The sequence below is a fragment of the Procambarus clarkii genome, chromosome 79 (assembly GCF_040958095.1).
Source record: "Procambarus clarkii isolate CNS0578487 chromosome 79, FALCON_Pclarkii_2.0, whole genome shotgun sequence".
Taxonomy (NCBI): domain Eukaryota; kingdom Metazoa; phylum Arthropoda; class Malacostraca; order Decapoda; family Cambaridae; genus Procambarus; species Procambarus clarkii.
The window spans coordinates 9886373-9914180 of record NC_091228.1 but is presented as its reverse complement, the minus strand read 5'-3'; the positions used below and the strand labels follow the sequence as shown (position 1 = coordinate 9914180).

The 27808-nt window shown below is 42.4% G+C and overlaps 1 protein-coding gene across 1 annotated transcript in view; it reads left to right on the top strand.

Moving 5' to 3' along the window:
• Positions 1-27808, top strand: part of LOC138349723 (murinoglobulin-2-like) — a 241512-nt gene that overhangs the window by 148405 nt on the left and 65299 nt on the right. Inside the window, exons 7-13 of the mRNA XM_069314539.1 lie at positions 2503-2718; positions 7506-7649; positions 11547-11750; positions 13606-13785; positions 18402-18576; positions 18784-18972; positions 24684-24754. Coding sequence (XP_069170640.1) covers positions 2503-2718; positions 7506-7649; positions 11547-11750; positions 13606-13785; positions 18402-18576; positions 18784-18972; positions 24684-24754 — 1179 coding nt within the window. The remainder of the gene's footprint in view (positions 1-2502; positions 2719-7505; positions 7650-11546; positions 11751-13605; positions 13786-18401; positions 18577-18783; positions 18973-24683; positions 24755-27808) is intronic.

Here is a 27808-nt window from a genome sequence, read left to right as displayed (position 1 = left end):
TACTGTGAGTACCTCAGTGTTACTGTGAGTACCTCAGTGTTACTGTGAGTACCTCAGTGTTACTGTGAGTACCTCAGTGTTACGGTGAGTAACTCAGTGTTACGGTGAGTACCACAGTGTTACTGTGAGTACCTCAGTGTTACTGTAAGTACCTCAGTGTTACTGTGAGTACCTCAGTGTTACTGTGAGTACCGCAGTGTTACTGTGAGTACCTCAGTGTTACTGTGAGTACCTCAGTGTTACTGTGAGTACCTCAGTGTTACTGTGAGTACCTCAGTGTTACTGTGAGTACCTCAGTGTTACTGTGAGTACCTCAGTGTTACGGTGAGTAACTCAGTGTTACGGTGAGTACCACAGTGTTACTGTGAGTACCTCAGTGTTACTGTGAGTACCTCAGTGTTACTGTGAGTACCTCAGTGTTACGGTGAGTACCTCAGTGTTACAGTGAGTACCTCAGTGTTACTGTGAGTACCTCAGGGTTACTGTGAACACCTCAGTGTTACTGTGAGTACCTCAGTGTTACTGTGAGTACCTCAGTGTTACTGTGAGTACCTCAGTGTTACTGTGAGTACCGCAGTGTTACTGTGAGTACCTCAGTGTTACTGTGAGTACCACAGTGTTACTGTGAGTACCTCAGTGTTACTGTGAGTACCTCAGTGTTACTGTGAGCACCTCAGTGTTACTGTGAGTACCTCTTTGTTACTGTGAGTACCGCAGTGTTACTGTGAGTACCTCAGTGTTACTTTGAGTACCTCAGTGTTACTGTGAGTACCTCAGTGTTACTGTGAGTACCTCAGTGCTACTGTGAGTACCGCAGAGTTACTGTGATTTCCACACAAGTATTCTTAATCCTGTGCAAATGCTGAAGATTTTACATAAACTAATGGGTTAAGTAAACTAATGGATTACATAAATTAATGGTTTATATAAACTATTGGGTTTATATAAACTAATGGCTTACATAGACTAATGGGCTATGTAAACTAATGGGTTACATAAGCTATTGGGTTACATATACTAATGGGCTATGTAAACTAATGGGTTACATAAATTAATGGTTTCCATAAACTAATGGGTTACATATACTAATGGGTTATGTATGCTAATGGGTTTATGTAAACTAATGGGTTACATAAACTAATAGTTCATATAAACTAACTGGTTTATGTAAACGTATGTTTTACATAAACTAATGGTTCATGTAAACTAATGGGGTTATGTAAACTAATAGGTTACAGAAACTAATGGGTTCACATGAACTAATGGGTTGATATAAACTAATGGGGTTACATAAACTAATGGGTTGATATAAACTAATGGGGTTACATAAACTAATGGGTTTACATAAATTTTATGGGTTACATTAACTAATGGGTTCACATAAACTAATGGGTTTATGTAAACTAATAGGTTACATAAACTAATGGGTTTACATCAACTAATAGGTTACATAAACTAATGGGTTACAGAAACTAATGGGTTCACATAAACTAATGGGTTACATAAACTTATGGGTTTATATAATCTAATGGGTTACATAAACTAATGGGTTACATAAACTAATAGGTTACATAAACTAATGGGTTACGTAAACTAATGGGCTATATAAACTAATTGGTTTTGTAAAGTAATGGGTTACATAAACTAATGGGTTTCATAACCTAAAGGGTTACATAAACTAATGGGTTACGTAAACTAATGGGTTATATAAGCTAATGGGTTACATAAACTAATGGGTTACATAAACTAATGGGTTACATAAACTAATGGGTTACATAAACTAATGGGTTACATATACTAATGCGTTTCATAAACTAATAGGTTACATAAACTAATGGGTTACGTAAACTAATGGGTTATATAAACTAATTGGTTATGTAAAGTAATGGGTTACATAAACTAATAGGTTACATAAACTAAAAAGTTACGTAAACTAATGGGTTACATAAACTAATAGGTTACATAAACTAATGGGTTACGTAAACTAATGGGCTATATAAACTAATTGGTTTTGTAAAGTAATGGGTTACATAAACTAATGGGTTTCATAACCTAAAGGGTTACATAAACTAATGGGTTACGTAAACTAATGGGTTATATAAGCTAATGGGTTACATAAACTAATGGGTTACATAAACTAATGGGTTACATAAACTAATGGGTTACATAAACTAATGGGTTACATATACTAATGCGTTTCATAAACTAATAGGTTACATAAACTAATGGGTTACGTAAACTAATGGGTTATATAAACTAATTGGTTATGTAAAGTAATGGGTTACATAAACTAATAGGTTACATAAACTAAAAAGTTACGTAAACTAATGTGTTACATAAGCTAATGGGTTACATAAACTAATGGGTTACATAAACTAATGGGTTACATAAACTAATGGGTTATGTAAACTAAAGGGTTACGTAAATTAATGGGGTATACTGTGATAAGTGGTGTATTCCTGCAGACACCGACACAATATACAAGAAAGGTTGTCATTGCAGATCTCCGGGTGTAAGGAGGTGGAGGTGCAGGCATCGGAGCTGAGGATCATTGACTGCGACGTGTACAGTCTCAAGGCCTCGGCCATCGTCACTGAGGAAGGTACTGGAGTGGAAATTAAAAAGGACGCCTCAGTCTCCATCACCCGAAACGCCGTGACCTTCAAAACTATCTACGAAGACGCTTACATGAAGCCGAACCTTCCTTACTCCCTCAAGGTTGGTAATTATAATTGTAAAAATGTGTTAGAACAAATTTATGTTCATGTTTTATTATTCACTAAATATTGTCGATTTGGCTTGCTGTGCAACACATTTTATAGTTCATTGATTTCCATCTTCTGGGCGTTCAACACCGCCTATTGTTGCTACTGGTGGATGGACACGACAAGACTGTTGCTACTGGGGGATGGACACGACAAGACTGTTGCTACTGGGAGATGGACACGACAAGACTGATGCTATTGGGAGATGGACACGACAAGACTGTTGCTACTGGGAGATGGACACGACAAGACTGTTGCTACTGGGAGATGGACACGACTAGACTGTTGGACGTGTCACCTGTGTGTGTAAATGTGATCACACACGTGTATAACAAAAAAAATCGTTTACGTCATTATTTAAAGTTTTTAACCCAAAACTATTATAACCCTAAACTATTAACTCCGCCAGCAAGAATAATAGACTGACACGTTCATACTAACCAGTTAATGAAATGACTGAGCAATAGATAAATAATAGCTGTTAATATTACTGTACATCAACTTAAACACAATAAATATAGATAATTAAATAATTCAGTTATCAAGTACCAAAAGAATATTAAGGGGGCATATCAATGTAAAATTAAAAGTGGTTCAATTTGCTTATAAAGTTTTTGCTGTAATGGTTATAGAAAGGGCTGCAGCTGGTATAAGTTTCATCATCACACCCTAAACAGAAAAGGAGAAAAAAAATAAACAACGAATTATGCAACGAATTTTCAAATAGTTTCAGGGAACACATGTGTTAACTAAAATCATTTCTATAACATTCAGATATTAAATTAAGCACATAATAAAGGATTCTAGTGATCAGTTTTATCAAAAAAGTGTTTAGTGCAATAATATAATTTTTCAAATTTACCCTTCTAAAAAAATATGCAATATATGATATTTATAAATTTTTATAAAATCAACAAATAGACTTTTGACTAAAATGTCTACTAGATTCTGTAGAAGCACAAACGCTACATATAATGAGTAATTTGCATGTAAATTGATTAATAAATAAAAGCTCTGAAGTAATTTGAAGGTGTAAATTACTTTCCAGAGTAAAATAAAGATCCAAGTTCGGCCACCTGTAGCTGAGCTTGACTTCAACAGATTTCGTTCATAATTGGCACCCTTGCAGATTGAGCAAGGTGTGCAAGTTTCATGCAAATCCCTTGATAACAAACGAGAAAAAAATATTGTCCAAAAAAAAAAGAAAAAAAAAAGAAAAAAAACAATTAAATATAAATATATTGCACATACATATTACAATTATTACAAGAGTTTGTGCTTCTACAGCACATAGTAGACATTTTAGTTGACACATGTGTTCCCTGAGATTATTTGAGAATGTTGAACATTCGTTGCATAATACGTTGTGTATTTTTTTTCTCCTTTTCTGTTTAGGATGTGATGGTGAAACTTGGACCAGTTGCAGCCGTTTCTATACCCATTTCATAAAAAAAATTATAAGCAAATTGAACAACTTTTAATTTATAACGATTTAGAATGATATGCCCCCTTAAGAAATGTTGACACAGGGATAACATTGGGATGACGAATATCAGTATGTAGTGTGAATAGAGACACGACATACAGTATCACTTAATCCAGAACGACAACGTTTGAGATCAGTTTGACAGCACGTCAGTCCGGCGCTGGGGTGGTGTGGCGAGCAGGACGCTTCTCTTTGCCTATCCAGTTGTTACTTGGCCGGTGTGGGGTTTGTTGACAACCCGGCATGATGTGCGGGCCTTGGTGTGGCTGCTGGCGTGACTTGAAAGTGGCCGTGTCGGCCTGCAGTATGGGGAAGCCTGTGCCACCTGTCGTCAGGCCTGGAATTTTCCAGTAATACTTCCTACCAAGCAGTAGAAGTGGTGATTTTGAACATGTTACGTGTTTCTTTGGAGGCTGTGTGGTGTGTAGCTGCTTGCCGGGGGACGTGCGATTGTGAAGTTTGGCTCTTCAGTGGTTTACCGTGATCTCGTCACGTGCTATGATCGGAACACTTTCCCTCTTCTTGTTAATGGAGGAGCAGTGACTTTCTCTTGTCGCTGTCCTATGACGATGTATATGGCAGTGCATGGGGCACCCTTCGAGTTCCTTGAGGACCTTCTACGTCGGTACTTTGCCCGTTTTTGGCGGGTTCTTCATGTGCGGATGAACGCCGTCCCCACCGGGAGGTAGAATCGGGTCCCGTGTGGACCCACTCTCACCATGCGCCTCAGGGATCATATACTGTCCTCCATCATGCTGTTGCGTTTCCCTCTATGTTTGTTTCATACGGGCCAGCTCCAGATGTGTTTCAAATGTGACCTACAGGGCCACCAGGCTGCAGGGTGTGAGGTCCACCGGGGTCACTCCTATTAACCTGTTCTGGGAGGATAATTCTCCCCCGTTGTCGACCTCAGACCCGTCAATGGGTGCTGGGATTTGTGTGTTGATTCCCTACTGTCTGCTGCTCCGGTGTCGGATCCTGCGGCTCGTCTGGGTGCAGATGTGGGTGTTGACGTGGAGGTTAGTGTGGCCCCGCCACGACCATCCCTGCCCCAGCTGCCACACCCCGCCCCGTCTCAGCCGCATCTGCCTACTATGTCCCAGGATACGGTGTCTCCTGTCGCTCTGGCTGTCCGCGAGGGGTTGTCTCCTGCAGTGTGTGGTCCGGTGGCCCCGGTTGTTAAAGCTGTGGTTCTCGGGGGTCGTGCTTTACAAGCACACCTGCCGGAGAGTTCTGTTGTGGTGCAGGAAGATGGGAGTGATAACTCGAACTACCGGCGGCCTGTCTCGATATGATCGAAGCGGGTTCAGAGTGTGTCTCCCCATCGTGGTCAGCCTTGGGAGGAGGTGGAAAAGTATGGTGCTCCGGCGTCCCCCGCCGTCGGTGACGGGGCTGTGAGGGGCTCCGAGTTGCTTCCTGTGCCCCCACCTCCTGTGTCTATTGCTATTGGATCCCCGCAGTGCGAAGTTTTCCCTGATGATCAGGATCTTGTCATGGTGCTGAGAAGGGATGTGCGCCAGGGGTCCTCGGCTCCTGTGCCCGGTGGCGGGGACGATGCCGTGCCTGCATCCCCTGCGGTTCCCCTGGTCAGGGGGGGGGGGACCCTTGTCCCGGCTGCCGGGTACGTGATCCGTGAGGGACAGGTGTTGAGACTTTCTCGGGATGTCTGGTGCCTTCTTTTGATAATTACTTACTTACTTCGGGTTCAATTCATAGTGAACATAACACAACACTCCCTAGGATCTTGCTAGTTGACAATACAAAAATCCTGGAGTCGACCACTGACCTAAGACGACTACAAATCCTGGCAGCTATACTAAAATGAGAGAAAAAATCACTTATAAATATATTGAATAACTACTTCGCTTCCCTGGCAACACTTAGATGCAGAACTCACCTACATCACGGGGTAACTACCACATATCTACCGGATTCTTACCGCCCACAGAGAGTACTAGTCCTATGCAACGCCTTACCCAATATATGATTGCCCCTTTTCCCTTACTCTTGCCTTATTCCCCTATTCCTTACCCTACGTTTCATTGCCCCCATACACCTCCGACGCCACTGTTGCAGGCGGCAACAGTGGCGTCGAAGGAGATTACCTAAGGCTTCAATTCATCCCCTTAAACCTGTGTATTTAATCCGAAATTGCTCCTTGTTTATTAATTCCTTAAGAATGCTCTCCTTGGCACTGACGAAGAGAAAATAAGTTAGAAGCATAAAAAAACTAGCACTTTTAGATTAACAACGCCAACATTGCGGTCATATTTAACCAAATATGCTTAAAGTAACGCCTGCTGCCCAAATATACAAACATTATCACATATTTGTGTACAATTATATGTGATCTTTAACCAGAGTCTTCCTCTTACTAACATAGCTGATAGGAAACAGCTGAGGTAAGGTGGCATATCGATCACACTCATAACTCGTGTACACTAATGGGACACACCTGCCTTATTGTCCAGGCTGATTTTAAAAATTATTGGAAATCTTGTTTACAAATGTACCTCGTGTGTCTTGTCCCTCGATAAAATCCACAGCGAATTTTATTTTGTTTACTTCAATCGTCTTGTTTTTTGTTTTGTTTTTGCACATTTGCATCATGAACAATATCCAGGAGTGTTTTACTGTTCAGCCGACAGGCTTGCAGAACAGTCTTCGAGACTTGGTGCCTTTTTCATACATACTTACATAGCAATCAGCCATTATTCACTGTTATTTTACTTAGGATAAGCATTAATTGTTAATTATGTTACGTTAAGATACAGATCATTGTGATAACTCAACAGGAGATGGTAATTATTGTATATACTTGATAACTCTTACGTCAAGTTCTGTGTCGATTTTCCTAGATACTTTGTGATCTTACTGACTCATCAAGTATCAACTTGTTTACAATTCCAAGGCCAAATAATCTATCGCGTGTAAAATATAAACTTAAAAAAATATATGGTGTTTAGCCATACAGCAGAACACTGTCCTGGGAACCTACAGTCTTCCAGGACTAAGCTAGTCATCAGGGATGCCAGTGACGGCATCTAAGAAACTGCTAACTTAATAAAATTAGTATGTAAAGTCGATTGTGATGGTCTCTTCACAATCGACTTGAGAATGGTCCAGGATAGACCGAAACGTCGTCGTCCCTTCACTTTCTAGTGTGGGGTTTGGTCAACATATTTCAACCACGTTATTGTGACTCCTCGTCTGCATAATATCTAAACCTCCAGAACTTCTTTAACATGTTGTAGGTGAGGGCTGAGAAGCCAGACGGCACTCCGGCAGGTGGTGTCCCCATGGAGGTGTGTGCAGCTGGTCGCTGCACCAACATGACCACAGCACCAGATGGTCTCTTCACAACAGTCTTGCCAGTCTACAACACCAAGAGAGTTTACGTAAGTGTCTTCTTGACTTAATTATTATTATAACGTGTAGTCAGTAAACAATTATTATTATAACGTTTAGTCAGTAAACAATTCTTATTATAACGTTTAGTCAGTAAACAATTATTATTATAACGTTTAGTCAGTAAACAATTATTATTATAACGTTTAGTCAGTAAACAATTATTATTATAACGTTTAGTCAGTAAACAATTATTATTATAACGTTTAGTCAGTAAACAATTATTATTATAACGTTTAGTCAGTAAACAATTATTATTATAACGTTTAGTCAGTAAACAATTATTATTATAACGTTTAGTCAGTAAACAATTATTATTATAACGTTTAGTCAGTAAACAATTATTATTATAACGTTTAGTCAGTAAACAATTATTATTATAACGTTTAGTCAGTAAACAATTATTATTATAACGTTTAGTCAGAAAACAATTATTATTATAGTTTCTAATATAAATTCAAAGTGTTGTTCAGTTTCTCAACATAACTTTACAGTAAAAGTCTGAAGCACTTTTAACAACACTTAATTTTTGTTGACAGGTGAGCTTTACATCAAGAGGACGGAGGGTATTAGTGATTTTTTTTTTTAGTTCAGATATGAAAGGAAGGCAGAACATAGTACTACTTGTTTGTTGTTGTTGTTAAAGATTTGCTACTCGGAACAAAAAGTTCCAAGTAGCACGGGCAATGGTGAGCCCGTAGTGGACTGTACTACTAGTGTTGAAACAGGTTTAAGATGAAAGAAATTTCCTTTAGCTTGATAATGGGCAAAGCTGATAAAATGTAAAAGGTAACCAAGGCGAGAGAAAGACTTGTAAATAATAGAAATTTCAGAATAAAAAACTGAAGGTCACTGATGTGTTGGACGCGGAGGAAGAGAGACAAGAACACTTTTCTTGACAAAGTGGATGGTAGGAAATGAAGTAAATATATGTACCATTGTGCTTAAGATTGGGGCACACAGAGAAAGACAAACCGGACACAGAGCTGTGAACTTGAACGTCTAGGAAAGGAAGGATGGAATTAGATTACAATTATACTTAGAAATTGATAGGAGGAGCCAGATTGTTAAGAGAGGAGAGGAAAGGCTAGAAAAAGACGGTTATGAGCCCATAAAACAAAACTGTCATCAACATAGCCAAACCAGGGAGAGGGACGAGTATCAACAGTGGGAAGAAGAGGTTCAAATACTCTGTATAGTGATTGGCAAGAACAAGGGAGAGGGCGGAACTCATAGTTTATAGGAAGACAAAGTAAAGCACGAAACAATGGGTAGAAACTGGACGTTTAGATTCAGGAAAGGCCTGGGTAAATACAGGTTTGAGAATTGATTTGTTGATTTATAAAAGATATTACTTATAAATAAAATACAAGTGGGATCAATGAATATAAACATGAATGGACGAGTTGTGTAGCATAAATAAGAGCTGCCTCACATGGGATAACACGCCTTGCGCAGTCCCATATATTACTGTGTTCGTTAGTTCTGTGTTGACACATATTTGAATCTTGACTTCTGAGCTTGTGGTCGTTACCTCTGTGCCGGTGGTTCACGGTAGTTGTGATGCTCGTTACTTCTGTGATGGTGGTTCACGGTAGTTGTGTTGCTCGTTACTTCTGTGCTGGTGGTTCACGGTAGTTATGTTGCTCGTTACTTCGGTGCTGGTGGTTCACGGTAGTTGTGTTGCCTCGTTACTTCTGTGCCGGTGGTTCACGGTAGTTGTGTTGCCTCGTTACTTCTGTGCTGGTGGTTCACGGTAGTTGTGTTGCTCGTTACTTCGGTGCTGGTGGTTCACGGTAGTTGTGTTGCTCGTTACTTGTGTGCTGGTGGTTCACGGTAGTTGTGTTGCCTCGTTACTTCTGTGCCGGTGGTTCACGGTAGTTGTGTTGCTCGTTACTTCTGTGCTGGTGGTTCACGGTAGTTGTGTTGCCTCGTTACTTCTGTGCTGGTGGTTCACGGTAGTTGTGTTGCTCGTTACTTCGGTGCTGGTGGTTCACGGTAGTTGTGATGCTCGTTACTTCTGTGCCGGTGGTTCACGGTAGTTGTGATGCTCGTTACTTCGGTGCTGGTGGTTCACGGTAGTTGTGATGCTCGTTACTTCTGTGCTGGTGGTTCACGGTAGTTGTGTTGCCTCGTTACTTCTGTGCTGGTGGTTCACGGTAGTTGTGTTGCTCGTTACTTCTGTGCTGGTGGTTCACGGTAGTTGTGTTGCCTCGTTACTTCGGTGCTGGTGGTTCACGGTAGTTGTGTTGCCTCGTTACTTCTGTGCTGTTGGTTCACGGTAGTTGTGTTGCTCCCATTCACTCTCGGTTTCTTGGAACATTTTCGTAAAGTGTAGTTGTTACTGTGTACCAGGTTTCTAAGACCGCTTTTCTCCGTCTTGTGTGCTGTTCTATATGTTCTCTGAATGTGAGAGTTTGACTATTGATAGCCGGTTGGTCTTTCCATGAGAGCTTGGCTTTTGGTATTGCAGCTTCGGTCACCGGCAAACCTTCTGCCCACCTGTTCAAGGTTGTACTCAACTGCTGTTTTGTTTCCAAAACGTTTGGATTATTGCAAATGACTGCAAGAACTGGCAGAGATGCACAGCCCAGGAGTGCTGTATGCTGTTAGGAGTTCCTGGACACTCATGGCCGTCCTCCTTGCCATCTGCAGCTTTTTCTGTAGAGCTTAAAGTAGAGTTTACCTTTATAATGCGGGTACCAGACTGTCATACATCCATATGAGAGCCAGAGTAAATAAGAGCATGCAAATAAAACTTTAAAGAATTTGGTAAAAATAGTCTTAGGGTTCAAAGACCTCAAAAAAAGTCATTTTCTTCCACTCTTAAATAGGATGACTTTATATACTTCATAATTTAATGCAAAAAATCACAATAACTGTATGAAAATTTGACGTCCATCTCACACGTCTGAAAAGAAATGAGGATGTGGACGGACCAAAACGTTGTCGGTAACTTCTTTTTCCGGCGTGTGGGACAAGTGTCATCAATGTGTAATGATTCCATCCCTCCACGTCCCTACTTTTCAGCCAAAAAATACTTCACAAAAAGTTCAGGTTACCGGGGATATCCCACCTCGTATAGCAGCTACTTTGTGTGCTGGGATCTGTGTGGCTCCATCGGGGGTTCTGAGCTCCATCGGGCTCCGCTGGTGGCGCCTCGGAACACCCCGTAGGTGTCTGGCTCGTGGTTAAAAAGTCCGGCTGAATACTGTCTGTGGTCTCGTGCCAAGCATATGCTTGTTGTACTTGGAGACGTGTAATACTTTATTCTGGGAGTGTAAGTCTGCCCTGAACTCTGCTGCTTTTTGTGAAGAAAGTGAAGACCCAATGCACGTGTATGTGCATTACAAACCAAATGGGGGGTTACTAACTACTTTGATGTTGGTGCAGTGAAATCAATAGGTTGACCAAGGTTCATCGATCACGGGTGGCCGATGGGATGTTTTCCTCGGGGTTACCATTTTTTCAGGCAGCTCACTCGACCGTCCAAGTTGGTTGGGCATCATTCTTCCCTCCCCCTCCCCCACCCTCCCGTCCCATCCCAAATCCTTATGCTGACCACTTCCCAGTGTTATATAGTCATAATAAAATGGGTTGCGCTTTCCCCTGATACCTTTCCTCCCCTTGCTCCTGCACCTCGTAGACAGCCAGACTGAGTTTTCTTCTTGCTAGGTAAGGCTGGGCCTCGGGGAGTGGGCCTCGGAGGCTTCGTGCTAGGGTGGGCCTCGGAGGCTTCATGCAATTACTTAAGGCTTGTTAACCTACTGAAATTTACCAGATAACACCAAAAAGTGAGAGCGAGCTTGAGTACACTGCGTTTGACTTTTCCAAAAGGATTTAGTGATCATTGTGTAGTATGCTAAAGTGTGTTTAACTCTCCTCAGATAAAGGCCCTGAACTCCCGGGCGAATATGCATCAGTCGGAGTTCTCGAAGACCCTGGAGCACTCCTTCTCTCCCTCTAACTCGTCGCTGTTGATCCACGCCCCGGAGGGCAAGCTCAAGTGTGTGCCTGGAGAGGCCCAGGACCACCTCCTGCCAGTCCTCTTCTCCGCCTCCGACCAGACCTCCGCCATCTTTACTCTCCAGGTAATTGTAAGGAAATTTAACGCTGTCTACCTGACATGTGTTATGCTCAAGGAAATTGGTGCCTTCGTGTTTGTTCGTAATGATCATAAATTAAGTATTAACACTGCACAATAGATCTGAGCTCCATAGGTTATTAGTGGCAAAGTATCTCATTAACACTGAGTATCGTAAGGTTCAATGCCAACATTTGTGCAATATAGTTTTACTCTTTTAGTAATAGTACATGATCCTAAAGTGATTTTTGATGTTACTGTAATTACAAAGTATGTGAACTCATAAATATTGTGACCATAAATACAATTTAATTACTTAGCAGAGGAAAATGAGTAAAACTGAATGAACCAGCCATGCAAGATATATGCTCGAGGGGATTGTTATAGAGAGGTAAATATACTTTTTTGGCATGAATACACTTGACTTAAAATGGGAAAAAATAACACAATTAGTATAACTACATTATATTTATTTTGGTTAATCATGTACAATTATTAATTATTTAAAAAATTTCATCCAACATGGTTTTCCTTGTAGCAGGCCACAGGCCCATATATCCACTACAGCCTGTTGGCCATCCACTCCTTGCAGGAACTGGTTTGTTTCTTAATAAAAAGTCCGCCTCTGTTCCAGCAATATTCACCACTCATGTTAGGGGGTTTTGACCCTGCTGACCCTCACCAGGATGCAACCCACAACAGTTACCTAACTTAAAGATACTTATTTACTGCTAGGTGAACAGAGTCATCAGGAGAAAGGAACCATACCAAACCATTTCTGTCCTGGCTAGGGCTTACCCCGGGATCCTCAATTATTTAGCTGGAAGAGTTCTAATGAATGTTAGATATAAAAGTTGTTTAATGAAATATACAACTTAAAATTCTCATTGACCATTAGACCTGCATACGAAGCTACTTGCTTGCGTCAGGTTGTGTCTTGCGGGAAGGTCCAGTACCAGGGCAGCCAGGAGTACCAGCTGACCAGCGGGGCCTAACACTCTACTATTACTTCAGGTTGTGTCTCGCGTCAAGGTCCAGTACCAGGGCAGCCAGGAGTACCAGCTGACCAGCGGGGCCTAACACTCTACTATTACTTCAGGTTGTGTCTCGCGGGAAGGTCCAGTACCAGAGCAGCCGGGAGTACCAGCTGACCAGCGGGGCCTAACACTCTACTATTACTTCAGGTTGTGTCTCGCGGGAAGGTCCAGTACCAGGGCAGCCAGGAGTACCAGCTGACCAGCGGGGTCTAACACTCTACAATTACTTCAGTTTGTGTCTCGCAGGAAGGTTCAGTACCAGAGCAGCCAGGAGCACCAGCTGACCGGGGGGGCCTAACACTCTACTATTACTTCAGGTTGTGTCTCGCGGGAAGGTCCAGTACCAGGGCAGCCAGGAGCACCAGCTGACCAGCGGGGCCTAACACTCTACTATTACTTCAGGTTGTGTCTCGCAGGAAGGTCCAGTACCAGAGAAGCCAGGAGTACCAGCTGACCAGCGGGGTCTAACACTCTACTATTACTTCAGGTTGTCTCGCGTCAAGGTCCAGTACCAGGGCAGCCAGGAGCACCAGCTGACCAGCGGGGCCTAACACTCTACTATTACTTCAGGTTGTGTCTCGCGTCAAGGTCCAGTACCAGGGCAGCCAGGAGCACCAGCTGACCAGCGGGGCCTAACACTCTACTATTACTTCAGGTTGTGTCTCGCGGGAAGGTCCAGTACCAGGGTAGCCAGGAGCACCAGCTGACCAGCGGGGCCTAACACTCTACTATTACTTCAGGTTGTGTCTCGCAGGAAGGTCCAGTACCAGGGCAGCCAGGAGTACCAGCTGACCAGCGGGGCCTAACACTCTACTATTACTTCAGGTTGTGTCTCGCGGGAAGGTCCAGTACCAGAGCAGCCAGGAGTACCAGCTGACCAGCGGGGAACTGCCCATCAGTGTGGAGCACCTGGTGGAGCCTCTCCCCCCTCCCCTCCCCAACACCATCAGGGGAGTCGTCAACATCATTATCAACATTCCTCCAACTGCATCTCCCAAGGTCAAGGTCTGTATAAGGATTATATTTGCTTTTAAGTAAGTCTACTCAGTAAGGATAATTTGTTTAAGATAATGATAGACGTTTGCAACATTTGCCTGCTGCGAGTCGTTCAACTTCCACACTTTAAGGATGCACAAATAACCTTGAGAGATTGTTAGCAGTTTTCTTACTAAGCTTTCATTGTTTATTAACCAAACCTTTAACTCCAAGATTATCTGAACTGTCATTCTACGTGCAAATTTCTTGAATATATGAAAAAGATTACGTGCATATATTTCTTCATAAATATATTATATTTTTGGAGAAACTTACCACAAAGCCGCAGTGCTTCAATTAAAGTGAAGACCCAATGCACGTGTAGCATTACAAACCAAATTTTCGGATGTAACCCACATTCTTTCTCACAAGCAGCTGTATACAGTGTTCTGAATGAGAGTCCAGAAGTTTGTGGTTTTTTGTCTGGCAGAGCGCCTCACTTGGCGTTCATCATTAGACGTCGTTGTTATCATCCTCCCCAGGAGCCAGGGACTCCCCAGGGACCTCCTAGGGGACTCCCAGGGACGTCCTAGGGGATTCCCCAGGGACCTCCTAGGGGACTCCCCAGGGACCTCCTAGGGGACTCCCCAGGGACCTCCTAGGGGACTCCCCAGGGACCTCCTAGGGGACTCCCAGGGATCTCCTAGGGGACTCCCCAGGGACCTCCTAGGGGACTCCCCTGAGACCTCCTAGGGGACTCCGAGGGACCTCCTAGGGGACTCTCCAGGGACTCACCGGGACTCCCCTAGAGACTCACCAAGGGATGTCGAAGTTTCAGAATAATGCTCAATTACCTGATTTCTGGGAACTGTGGGGCAGGGTTCTGTGGAATCACTATCCCTACTCTGGACACCACAACGTCTGTGCTCATATGACTTACCGAGATTAGTTAGTTTTACTTCGAGAAAATTCTCGAAGAAAATATTCGAGGGATAATATTATTAGAGGGAAAATACTAATATTAGAGGGAAAACATTAATATTAAAATATTAGTTGGAACCAGACCCTCTGATATTTTACAAGTGTAAATTATTATATATTTCTCCCTCCTGCGCTCTAAAGGTGCGTTCTTCAACCTCTTTATACCTGCGAACTGGCGACGGCCTGTTGACGGCCTAGACAGAAATAAAACGTCATTGCTATGAAATAATACTACTGTATATGTAGATAGTATTTTATATATTAAAATGTTATAAAAATAAAATTATTAGTGTGACATCTACTGCTGCTTCTTTGTCAGAACATTTGACACACACACATGGCAGGAGCGTTGTTTGTGCGAGACGAAGCGCTCCGTTAACATTGTACTCACCTAGTTGTGCTTGCGTGGGTTGAGCTCTGGCTCTTTGGTCCCGCCTCTCAACTGTCAATCAACAGGTGTACAGGTTCCTGAGCCTATTGGGCTCGATCATATCTACACTTGAAACTGTGTATGGAGTCAGCCTCCACCACATCACTTCCTAATGCATTCCATTTGTCAACCACTCTGACACTAAAAAAGTTCTTTCTAATATCTCTGTGGCTCATTTGGGCACTCAGTTTCTACCTGTGTCCCCTAGTGCGTGTGTCCCTTGTGTTAAACAGCCTGTCTTTATCAACCCTGTCAATTCCCTTGAGGATCTTGAATGTGGTGATCATGTCCCCCCTAACTCTTCTGTCTTCCAACGAAGTGAGGTTTAATTCCCGTAGTCTCTCCTCGTAGCTCATACCTCTCAGCTCGGGTACTAGTCTGGTGGCAAACCTTTGAACCTGTTCCATTTTAGTCTTATGCTTGATTAGATATGGACTCCATGCTGGTGCCGCATACTCCAGGATTGGTCTGACATATGTGGTATATAATGTTCTGAAAGATTCCTTACACAAGTTTCTTAAGGTCGTTCTTATGTTAGCCAACCTGGCATATGCTGCTGATGTTATCCTCTTGATATGAGCATCAGGGGACAGGTCTGGCGTGATATCAACCCCCAGGTCTTTCTCTCTCTCGGACTCTTGAAGTATTTCATCTCCCAAGTGATACCTTGTATCTGGTCTCCTGCTTCCTACCCCTATCTTCATTACATTACATTTGCTTGGATTAAACTCTAACAGCCATTTGTTCGACCATTCCTGCAGCCTGTCCAGGTCTTCTTGAAGCCTCAAGCTGTCCTCCTCTGTCTTAATCCTTCTCATAATTTTGGCGTCGTCAGCAAACATTGAGAGGAATAAGTCTATACCCTCCGGGAGATCATTTACGTATATCAGAAATTGGATAGGTCCAAGTACAGAGCCCTGTGGGACTCCACTGGTGACTTCACGCCAGTCTGAGGTCTCACCCCTCACTGTGACGTTCAGGAGAGGAGGGATTATGCTCTTGAGTCAACACACCTGCGGTCATTTTTTTTTGCCATAATATATCCTTATTTTATTTATATACCATGAATACTGAATGTGAAAATCAAACTATTGAAACTATTATGTGAAAATACACAGGTCGAAATTAGTAAAGTAGCGCTATAATACAGTCAGCAAAACACCGCCTGGAAGAAGAGTTACACCGCGTGTGTGGCCGCTGGTCTGGGGAGGTCCTCAACATGTTCCCTCCAGCCTTACATGGTCGTGTAGTGAGCACTCAACTGTGGCTTGTTGTGGGCGGCCACAACTGTGGCTTGTTGTGGGCGGACACAACTGTGGCTTGTTGTAGGCGGACACAACTGTGGCTTGTTGTGGGCGGACACAACTGTGGCTTGTTGTTGGCGGACACAACTGTGGCTTGTTGTAGGCGGACACAATTGTGGCTTGTTGTAGGCGGACACAACTGTGGCTTGTTGTAGGCGGACATAACTGTGGCTTGTTGTAGGCGGACACAATTGTGGCTTGTTGTAGGCGGACACAACTGTAGCTTGTTGTAGGTGGACACAATTGTGGCTTGTTGTAGGCGGACACAACTGTGGCTTGTTGTAGGCGGACATAACTGTGGCTTGTTGTAGGTGGACACAATTGTGGCTTGTTGTAGGCGGACACAATTGTGGCTTGTTGTGGGCGGACACAACTGTGGCTTGTTGTAGGCGGACACAACTGTGGCTTGTTGTAGGCGGACACAACTGTGGCTTGTTGTAGGCGGACACAACTGTGGCTTGTTGTAGGTGGACACAACTGTGGCTTGTTGTAGGCAGATACAATTGTGGCTTGTTGTTGGCGGACACAACTGTGGCTTGTTGTAGGCGGACACAATTGTGGCTTGTTGTAGGCGGACACAACTGTGGCTTGTTGTAGGCAGATACAATTGTGGCTTGTTGTAGGCGGACACAATTGTGGCTTGTTGTTGGCGGACACAACTGTGGCTTGTTGTAGGCGGACACAACTGTGGCTTGTTGTAGGCAGATACAATTGTGGCTTGTTGTAGGCGGACACAATTGTGGCTTGTTGTTGGCGGACATAACTGTGGCTTGTTGTAGGCGGACACAAGTGTGGCTTGTAGGCGGACACAACTGTGGCTTGTTGTAGGCGGACACAATTGTGGCTTGTTGTAGGCGGACACAACTGTGGCTTGTTGTAGGCGGACATAACTGTGGCATATTGTAGGTGGACACAATTGTGGCTTGTTGTAGGCGGACACAATTGTGGCTTGTTGTGGGCGGACACAACTGTGGCTTGTTGTAGGCGGACACAATTGTGGCTTGTAGGAGAAAGGCCCTGGACTTTTATTGCAATAAATGAATAATAAATATACACTATACATGGTATACTAAATTATATACAACATACTGTGTATACAGGGTATACATATATTAGCCATACCGAATACATGCCTTTTAGTGTATAAATGTGCTACAAGATAAACTAAATGCATTAACTAAAGAAATTAGATATACATATGCAGAAATATATATCTGCTAATGAGTAAAATTATCATTGTTACGTGAATTTTTTCTCATTTGCTTCAAAATCAATATAGTTGCAACAGTACGTACCACAATGAGTCCGCCAGACTCAACAGATGTGTAAAGTTTGATAATAATCAGCCCATATCTGCCTCTCCTATTAGTGGTGAAAAGTTTTAAGTTTATTTAATTAAAAGTGAGTTTTTGCAACTTTGAAACGAATAATCGGTTACTATTTAAATGTTTCAAAATTTTAAGTCAACATTTTTTAGTGCACGTTTCGTTTTTAAAGATGCAATTTTATTTTATTTGTAATTAATTTTTAAGGCTACACTGCTAAAATTTTGTCCCACATCTTAGAATTGTGTATTTACTTACCTAAAATGTGAAAAATACTGACATTTTTATTTCATGTTCAGAAGAAAAGTCTGGAAAGGACCCCGAGTGTGAACAGCTTGCGGGCCGAGCTCAACACCAATACTGCTATCATTGTATGACAACTAAATAGCTAATTCAATATACTGGGATGCTGTGTGCTAGTTAATCATCTTCCCGTCCCAAATATGATCAGCTATTGGGTCTGTAACACTGTTGGTAGAATGTGTAACCTGGAATGATGACATTAACCTTATTTTCTCCCCTCCATTAATAACTCTAAAACAATAATATGTTCCAGGTTTGGTATGCCATATGAAGAGGGACACTAAGACTGATAATGTTTTGCAGGTGTTGGTGTGGTATACCTGTAAAGATGGGGAGGTTGTGGCGGACTCGAGGGAGCTGGAGGTGGACAAGTGCCTCAGTAACACCGTAAACCTCACTTGGTCAGCCTCTCGCGTACAACCTGGGGAACAAGCATCTCTGTCCCTCTCCTCAGAGCCAGACTCTGTGTGTAGCCTGGGTAAGTAAAGCACGCCAAGGCTGACTTAGACCTGCTTGAGGGAAACATGTGCTGAGAAAATCTGATGTTCATTCAAGCAGGACAAGCAAATTTTGTTGTTATTCTAGTAGAGTTAGAAAATTGTATCCTTATTTTACCATACTATATATTTATATTCATATGCCAGCCCAGACACTAACATAAAGCTTTATTATTTCCTAAACCCAGGAGTGGTAGACAGAAGCACAGAGCTGCTAGCAGTAAACCCTGACCCCATTTCCCTGGAAGCAGTGTTCAACTTTGCTGGAAGTTTTGATGTGGGACGAAGGCCCGGCTCTCAGATCGACGACTATAAATACTGTGAAAGAAAGAGGAGAGAAAGGATAGCGGGTGCGAAACCTGAAAGCTCTAATATAGGTTGGTTCAAATTTGTTATGGTTCAGTATAACAGTGTTGCCATGTTATGGTTCAGTATAACAGTGTTACCATGTAATGGTTCAGTATAACAGTGTTAATATGTTATGGTTCAGTATAACAGTGTTGCCATGTTATGGTTCAGTATAACAGTGTTGCCATGTTATGGTTCAGTATAACAGTGTTGACATGTTATGGTTCAGTATAACAGTGTTGACATGTTATGGTTCAGTATAACAGTGTTGATATGTTATAGTTCAGTAAAACAGTATTGACATGTTATGGTTCAGTATAACAATGTTGCCATGTTATGGTTCAGTATAACAGTGTTACCATGTTATGGTTCAGTATAACAGTGTTACCATGTTATGCTTCAGTATAACAGTGTTGCCATGTTATGGTTCAGTATAACAGTGTTGCCATGTTATGGTTCAGTATAACAGTGTTGCCATGTTTTGGTTCAGTATAACAGTGTTACCATGTTATGGTTCAGTATAACAGTGTTGCCATGTTATGGTTCAGTATAACAGTGTTGCCATGTTATGGTTCAGTATAACAGTGTTGCCATGGAGAAAGAAAGAAAGATGTACAAGACAAGCCGTCGGCTTTCTGGCCCCATCAAGACCACTTGAGATAGAAGCCCTCGGATAAATTTAAGTAAATTTACTTCCTTTTAAAATATACTAACAGACTAGTCTCAATATTTTTTTACATTTAGCCGAATCATTTTATAATAATTTTATAAACCAAATAATCATTTATTATTTTCTGTTCTTAAAAAAGCTTTCTCAAATTAAGAAATTTGAGAAATTTCAAATTTTCTCAAATTAACACCATTGAACGAGAATTTCTTCAGGTATCTTACAATAATGTTGCAATAATTAAATGTGTATTGTCTAACAAGAAGCTGATCCTTTGGAGGAGGTTGGTCGTAAGGTTAGTGCCGGTAATGCACCCTTTGTGTTACTAGAGGCGGTACCCAGCAGTACCCGGGTGGACCCCGTGCCTAGACCAGTAGCACTCCCTCACAGGTCTCCCACCACAACCCCCAAACACTCCAAAAATCACCAATCACCGTCCAAAGTTGTGCGAGATTAACCTCAAGTCTATGGCTTCCATCCTTGGATAGACAAATACTTTCTCTTTCATATATAGCTAGGGGAACCCCTGGTCTCTGTTCAGCCCATCCTTCTAAAGTGAAAGTTCTTATGAACAAATCCACAAGGGCCGTGATGAGGGTTCGAACTTTCGACTGGGATGATCCCAGACGCCGCCTTAGTCGACTAGGCCACGACACGGTCAAAAGAATTGCAACCGGGAATTCCATTGAATTCACACGGATCCTGCAGCCTCTCCGAGACGCATATCAGGGTTTTACACAATTCCCCATGCAGTGATTGATGGATATATGTTATTAATAGGAACGTTATCACCACAGACAAAAATCAGAAGACAGTTTACAATTTTCTACAAAAACAAGAAGACGGCAAACCAACTTATGAATAAGTCTCCAGGCACCAAACAGAACGCCTTAAAAGAGACCAACGTCGTCTATGCCACCACTTGATGCCCACTTGGGAACTGCCAGCCCCAAAGATCTCAGTATATAGGCAAGACAGCAACGTCTCTCTAGGTGATTAACAATGCACAAACAACAGGGGCTCCATTAAGGAGCATATAATCTCCTCACACAACCAGACCATCACCAGAGAAATCTTTCAAGCAACACAGAAATTATCGACAGGTACAACAACAACAGGAGACTCGACATCAGCGAGGCACTGCACATCAAAAACTCAAACCCAGCAATCAACAGCCAGTTAACACATAACAACATTCTACCTACTTCAAGACCCCGAACCAACATAGTATAACAAGATGATAGAACATGTAATAGACTATTATACCCATTGTGCCTTGATACAAATAGATACAAATATACATACAAATTCAAGATACATATAGTAAATACACACACACACACACACACACACACACACACACACACACACACACACACACACACACACACACGCATACGCACAGCGAGGCGTCCACCTTTAGTCAAACACAAAACGAAGTTAGAAAAGGTTCAGAGGTATGCCACCAGGCTAGTCCCCAAGAAATGAGAGGAGAAAGAGAGTACACCGAGAGGAATGAGCTATGGGGAAAAATTACTGGAACTGAACCTCATGACACTGGAAGGCAGACGAGTTAGGGGAGACATGATCACGATCTACCAAATTCTCAGAGGAAATGACACAGTAGATAAAAATAAACTGTTTAGTATGGATTGTACATGAACAAGGGGACACAGGTAGAAACTGAGTACCCAAATGCACCACAGGGATGTTAGAAAGAACTTTTTCAATGTCAGAGTAGTTAGCAAATGGAATGCATTAGGCAGTGATGTGGTGGAGGCTGATTCCATGCACAGTTTCAAATTTTGATATGATAGAGCCCAATAGACATGACAAGGTAGGAGAGAGTGATAGCGGCAGAAGCAAGGAAAAAGTGCAAGGCGAGAGGAGAAAACCAGGAAATCACAGCCCCTAACACAATATCACCAGACGTGAGAGGGGGAACCCACAATAAGCAGCCCAGTAACACCAGAGGGGAGGGCTACTCCACCACCCTCCTCTTCATAGAAAACCCCCCTACCCTGAACCCTCCCTGCCCCCTACTCAAATGCTCTGTCAGCCCTCCCTCCCTCCTAACCCCATACCTTCCCAGGTCCTCCTTCCCTTCTCTCCTCATTCCTTCCCTTCTACCCCCTTCTCCACTTCCACCATATCCACCTTCCCCCCTTTCCTTCCCTGTCCCCTGTCCCCCTTCATCCCATTCCCTGCCAGTCTTCCCTTCACTTGACCCCCCACCCCTCACCCCAGTATCCTCTGAGACTCTTATCCACCTCACAAATCCTCTCTCTTATGAAACAGCTTCCCCCATCAGCAGAACACTCACAAAGAAGGGGACATGAGAATGAACAGAAGAAAGTGAGTCTCAAGACAATGTACACTAACATAGATGGAATTACAAATAAATCATATGAACTTAGAGAATAGGAACAAGAAGAAAACTCAGGCATAATAGCACTCACAGAAACAAAGTTAACGAAAACCATAACAAATGCAGTGTTTCCACAGGAGAACTATGTAGTGAGGAAAGAGAGAGAAGGAAGGGGAGGTGGTGGTGTAGCTCTGCTGGTAAGAAAAGGCCGGAGTTTTGAGGAGATGGGGTTTTAAGGCTATGAAGATTTCTGTGACTACATAACAAGTACCATAACAATTGGAGGACAAAAAATTATAGTCATAGTCATATATAACCCACCACTAAATGACAGAAAACCCAGAAAGGACTATGATAGAAACAACATGGCCACCATAAACATAATAGAGAGAGAGAGCAGCTTCTGTCGCTAGCAGGAATGGATCTGGACTACTAATCATGCGAGACTTCAACCACGGGAAGATAGACTTGGAGAGCTAAGTCCCACATGGGGAGCTAAGCTGCTGGATGTGGCAACAAGTAACTTTCGAAGCCAACACATCAAGGGACTGACACGAATGAGAGGGGAAGATGAACCAGCCATGCTTGATTTGATATTTACACTAAATGAGTGGGATATAAGGGAAGTTACGTTGGAAGCACCCTTGGGAATGAGTGATCACAGTGTATTGATCTTTGAATACTTGGTAGAGCTAGGCCTCTCTCACTCAGTACTTTGTCCAACCGTACTGGAAAACACTGGCGAGGTTCATCTTGTACGTGGGCCAGCCCACTGACAGTCTCACGAGGTGCCTATACCCCACGATCACTTTCCGGCCACTTGCTGGCAGAGAACCTCAGCCCACACGCTGATCGGGGCCACTTAAACAGTCGATACAGGGGTAGTGAACCTCTGGCAAAAGCCTCTAGCGTCTGGCTAGCAGCGCTTCCTAACAGGCACCCTCACTGTCGTCCGTTTCTCCCCTAAGCCGGTCCCGGGGTACGCAAATCTCTTCCAGTTTTACTTAAACACCAGTCGACACACACTGCTTTATATCGGCGGCGGTTTACTTAGTCGTCTTGCAGGACTAAGTCGAGAGAACGTTGACTACAGTGGAGAGTTATACATGAAACAGTGGAGAGTTATACATAAAGGTGTGGTGAGTTATACATGAAGGTGTGGAGAGTTATACATGAAGGAGTGGAGTTATACATAAAGGTGTGGTGAGTTATACATGAAGGTGAGGAGAGTTATACATGAAGGGGTGGAGAGTAATACATGAAGGTGTGGAGAGTTATACATGAAGATGTGGAGAGTAATACATGTAGGTGTGGAAAGTTATACATGTAGGTGTGGAGAGTTATACATGAAGGTGTGGAGAGTTATACATGAAGGTGTGGAGAGTTATACATGAAGGTGTGGAGAGTTATACATGAAGGTGTGGTGAGTTATACATGAAGGTGAGGAGAGTTATACATGAAGGTGTGGAGAGTTATACATGTTGGTGTGGAGAGTTATACATGAAGGTGAGGAGAGTTATACATGAAGGTGTGGAGAGTTATACATAAAGGTGTGGTGAGTTATACATGAAGGTGTGGAGAGTTATACATGAAGGTGTGGAGAGTTATACATGAAGGTGTGGTGAGTTATATATGAAGGTGTGGAGAGTTATACATGAAGGTGTGGAGAGTTATACATGAAGGTGTGGAGAGTTATACATAAAGGTGTGGAGAGTTATACATGAAGGTGTGGAGAGTTATACATGAAGGTGTGGAGAGTTATACATGAAGGTGTGGTGAGTTATACATGAAGGTGTGGAGAGTGATATATGAAGGTGTGGAGAGTTATACATGAAGGTGTGGAGAGTTATACATGAAGGTGTGGAGAGTGATACATGAGGGTGTGGAGAGTTATACATGATTAACGTTGATCCGTTATCTGCATTTTTTGGCAAATGAATCACCCTAACTTTTGCTCACGTTAAAGCTGTTAAATAATTTGTTCCAAATATATTATAAGGTGCAGTCCTATACATAATTGTTGACTCACTAGGTGCTGGGTGGAGTTAGTTATCATGGACCAGAGCTCTCAGTTGACTCACTAGGTGCTGGGTGGAGTTAGTTATCATGGACCAGAGCTCTCAGTTGACTCACTAGGGGCTGGGTGGAGTTAGTTATCATGGACCAGAGCTCTCAGTTGATTTACTAGGTGCTGGGCGGAGTTAGTTATCATGGACTAGAGCTCTCAGTTGACTCACTAGGTGCTGGGTGGAGTTAGTTATCATGGACCAGAGCTCTCAGTTGACTCACTAGGTGCTGGGTGGAGTTAGTTATCATGGACTAGAGCTCTCAGTTGACTCACTAGGTACTGGGTGGAGTTAGTTATCATGGACCAGAGCTCTCAGTTGACTCACTAGGTGCTGGGTGGAGTTAGTTATCATGGACTAGAGCTCTCAGTTGACTCACTAGGTGCTGGGTGGAGTTAGTTATCATGGACTAGAGCTCTCAGTTGACTCACTAGGTGCTGGGTGGAGTTAGTTATCATGGACTAGAGCTCTCAGTTGACTCACTAGGTGCTGGGTGAAGTTAGTTATCGTGGACCAGAGCTCTCATTTGCTTATATGATGTACAATATTTTTAATATATTGTACATCATATGATGTACAATAAAATTTATATATTTTATAAATTTCACTATCAATTCATGAAATTTTTTAACTCCACAGAATTTTCAAAAATATTCCCGGGAAGATATTTCTACCATAGTGAATACGTCGACGCTCTCCACATGTTTGACGTGAGTTATTATTGTCATTTATTGTGAGTCACCACACTATCAGTGTGTGTCTCACTATCAGTGTGTGTCTCACACTATCAGTGTGTGTCTCACACTATCAGTGACACACTGTCAGTGTGACTCTCACATTATCAGTGTGAGTCTCACACTGTCAGTGTGTCTCACACTATCAGTGTGTCTCACACTATCAGTGTGTCTCATACTATCAGTGAGTCTCACACTATCAGTGTGTGCCACACTATCAGTGTGTGTCACACTATCAGTGTGTCTCACACTATCAGTGAATCTCACACTATCAGTGTGTGCCACACTATCAGTGTGTGTCACACTATCAGTGTGTCTCACACTATCAGTGAATCTCACACTATCAGTGTGTGTCACACTATCACTGTGTCTCACACTATGAGTGAGTCTCACACTATAAGTGTGTCTCACACTATCAGTGACACACTGTCAGTGTGAGTCTCACACTATCAGTGTGTTTAACACTATAAGTGTGTTTCACACTATCAGTGTGAGTCTCACACTGTCAGTGTGAGTCTCACACTATCAGTGTGTCCAACACTATAAGTGTGTTTCACACTATCAGTGTGTCCAACACTATAAGTGTGTTTCACACTATTAGTGTGAGTCTCACACTGCTCTCATCCCCCTAGCAACACGCCTTAGAGGTTGCTAGGGCTAGGTAACCCATCCTCTTGTTCAGATAGCACCTTTTGTAACCATGAGCACAATAGAATAAAACTTGACATACTAGGCAATTAGCGAGTAGAATATGGTACTATTCATTACACTTTATAATGGTAAAGTAAATAGTAAATAAAAATACCATTCGCATTATAGTCCGAAAAATAAAGGTAAAAAAACAAACTATATATTGCTAGTAAAGCTCCCTTATGCACTATATTAGACCTCATATAACGTGTGTTATGCCTAGGGAGGTTAGGTTACGTGAGTGTTTTCACAACAAAAATCGGAAATTTTTTCCGGTTTTTCTAATTCAAAAGTACCGATTTCTACTTCCTAACTGCGGTGTACGTCGGTATATGTACTATGGTCGCTATCGTTACTATACAACGGAAACAGGAGGATTGACTGGGATAGGTCGTATAGTGGTAGTTCATTCTCTACCTCCCTCAGGTACCTCATTAAATCCCGTTTAATGACAATATGTTTGCCAGCTCCTGGACCAATGATGAACGTACCTGCCAAGTTGTCTGCCGGCGGCCTGGCGGAATGTGGTCAACTTTAATTAACCTTTTCGCATTTCAAAAGTTTTAGGGCAGGAGTTTTAGGTTAGGTGTTACCTGCCGTCCTGTTCTGTAATGGCGACTTGGTTGGTCTCTGTTGTGGTCGAGTTGACGAGTTTTCTCTGATGGGTCTCTGGTATGATCGAGTTGACCAGTTTTCTCTGGTGGACGTCTCTGGTGTGGTTGAGTGAACCAGTTTTCTCTGGTGTTGTCGAGTTGACCAGTTCTCTCTGGTGGGTCTCTGGTGTGGTCGAGTTGACCAGTTCTCTCTAGTGTGGTCGAGTTGACCAGTTCTCTCTAGTGGGTCTCAGGTGTGGTCGAGTTGACCAGTTCTCTCTAGCGGGTCTCTGGTGTATCCGACGGCCTTGACGTATCGGTGTTTGTATTAATGATATGACATTTGTGATCTGATGGATGTTGTCATGTATGTGTTCTTGTTGCAAGATTTCAATGACAGTTCTCGAATCTGTGTGTATGATAACATGCTGTTGGTGCTCAGCAAGAGCATGTTCCAAAGCCTTTTGAATGGGTAGCATCTCTGTTTGAGAAGTTGAACACCCGTTTGAGAGTTTCTATCTAACTACAAACTTTCCTGCCTTAACTGCAGCTCCGGTTTCTTGTCCCTGCTGGTCTACTGATCCATCTATGAAGTAAATGATGCTTTCAGATGCCAAGTTTGATTCTATATTCATCTGTGCAATGATGCATAGACGATGAGGATTAGTCTAGTTCTTTATTTACTTGAATAGTCATAATCTTAGTCTGGTGCCAGGGATTCCCATGGGGCTGCAAGATGAGGTCTGCGTGTATTTCGTGCTATCCCTTTGTAATTCTATTTATAATTTCGAATGTATTGCATGGAGAGTCCACCTGGTTTTTTTTAAAGCTCTTCTATCCCAAGTAACTTCTCTAGTGATTATATTTTTGAGTGAACTGATTATTAGTCTAGTCAATATCTAGGTCAGCATGCAGGCAGCATTCCCTTTTACCATTATTTCAACCCCATATTAGTTTAGTTTCTAGTCTTAGGTTCTGTATTTTAGTCCATCTGGGAGTCCCTGTTATGACTCGCATTGCATCATTTTGAATAACCTCAACCATTGCCCACTGACAAGGAGAAAGAGTGAGTAAGGCAAGCGCTGCATAATCAACTATGGAATGAACGGTGTGTATGTTAAACATTATTAACACTCTGTGTCTCGCTCCTGGATGGGGCCCTGTGATTATTTTCATTATATTCAGTCGTGATTTTGGTTTCTCCTTCAGACATTAAATTTGCTTGTTGAATGGTTTTTAGAACCAATCCATACTCCGAGATATTGATATTGTGTAACCCCTGAAGATTAATGTCTTGAATGCGTAGGTGACTCCTGATTATTGCCACCCAGTCTCATTGCTTTAGATTTATGTGCCGATATTTTTTGCCCAAAAATGCAGCATCCAAATGTTACTTTATCTATCGTCATTTGGACTTTATTTAAAAGAGAAGGACCTGTGACGACTAATGATACATCAGCATAGCTTAGGAATTTAACCCTTTCTGGAAATGTCAGGGAAGCAAGGTTTTTCATAAGGATGTTAATGACTAGCACTGAGTCTGTAACTCCTCCTTGTGGAGTCCCATTTTCATGCAACTGGAAACTGACACTTGGCCTTGCAGGTTTACTCTGGCATACCTTTCAGGAAATTTTGAATCAAGGCAGTTTTCCTCCGACATTTTTTTTTTAACATCTATAAAATTGATTGCGGACTTGCAAGTTCGAATCCTTTCACTAAATATACGGATATTATTATAGCAGAACCT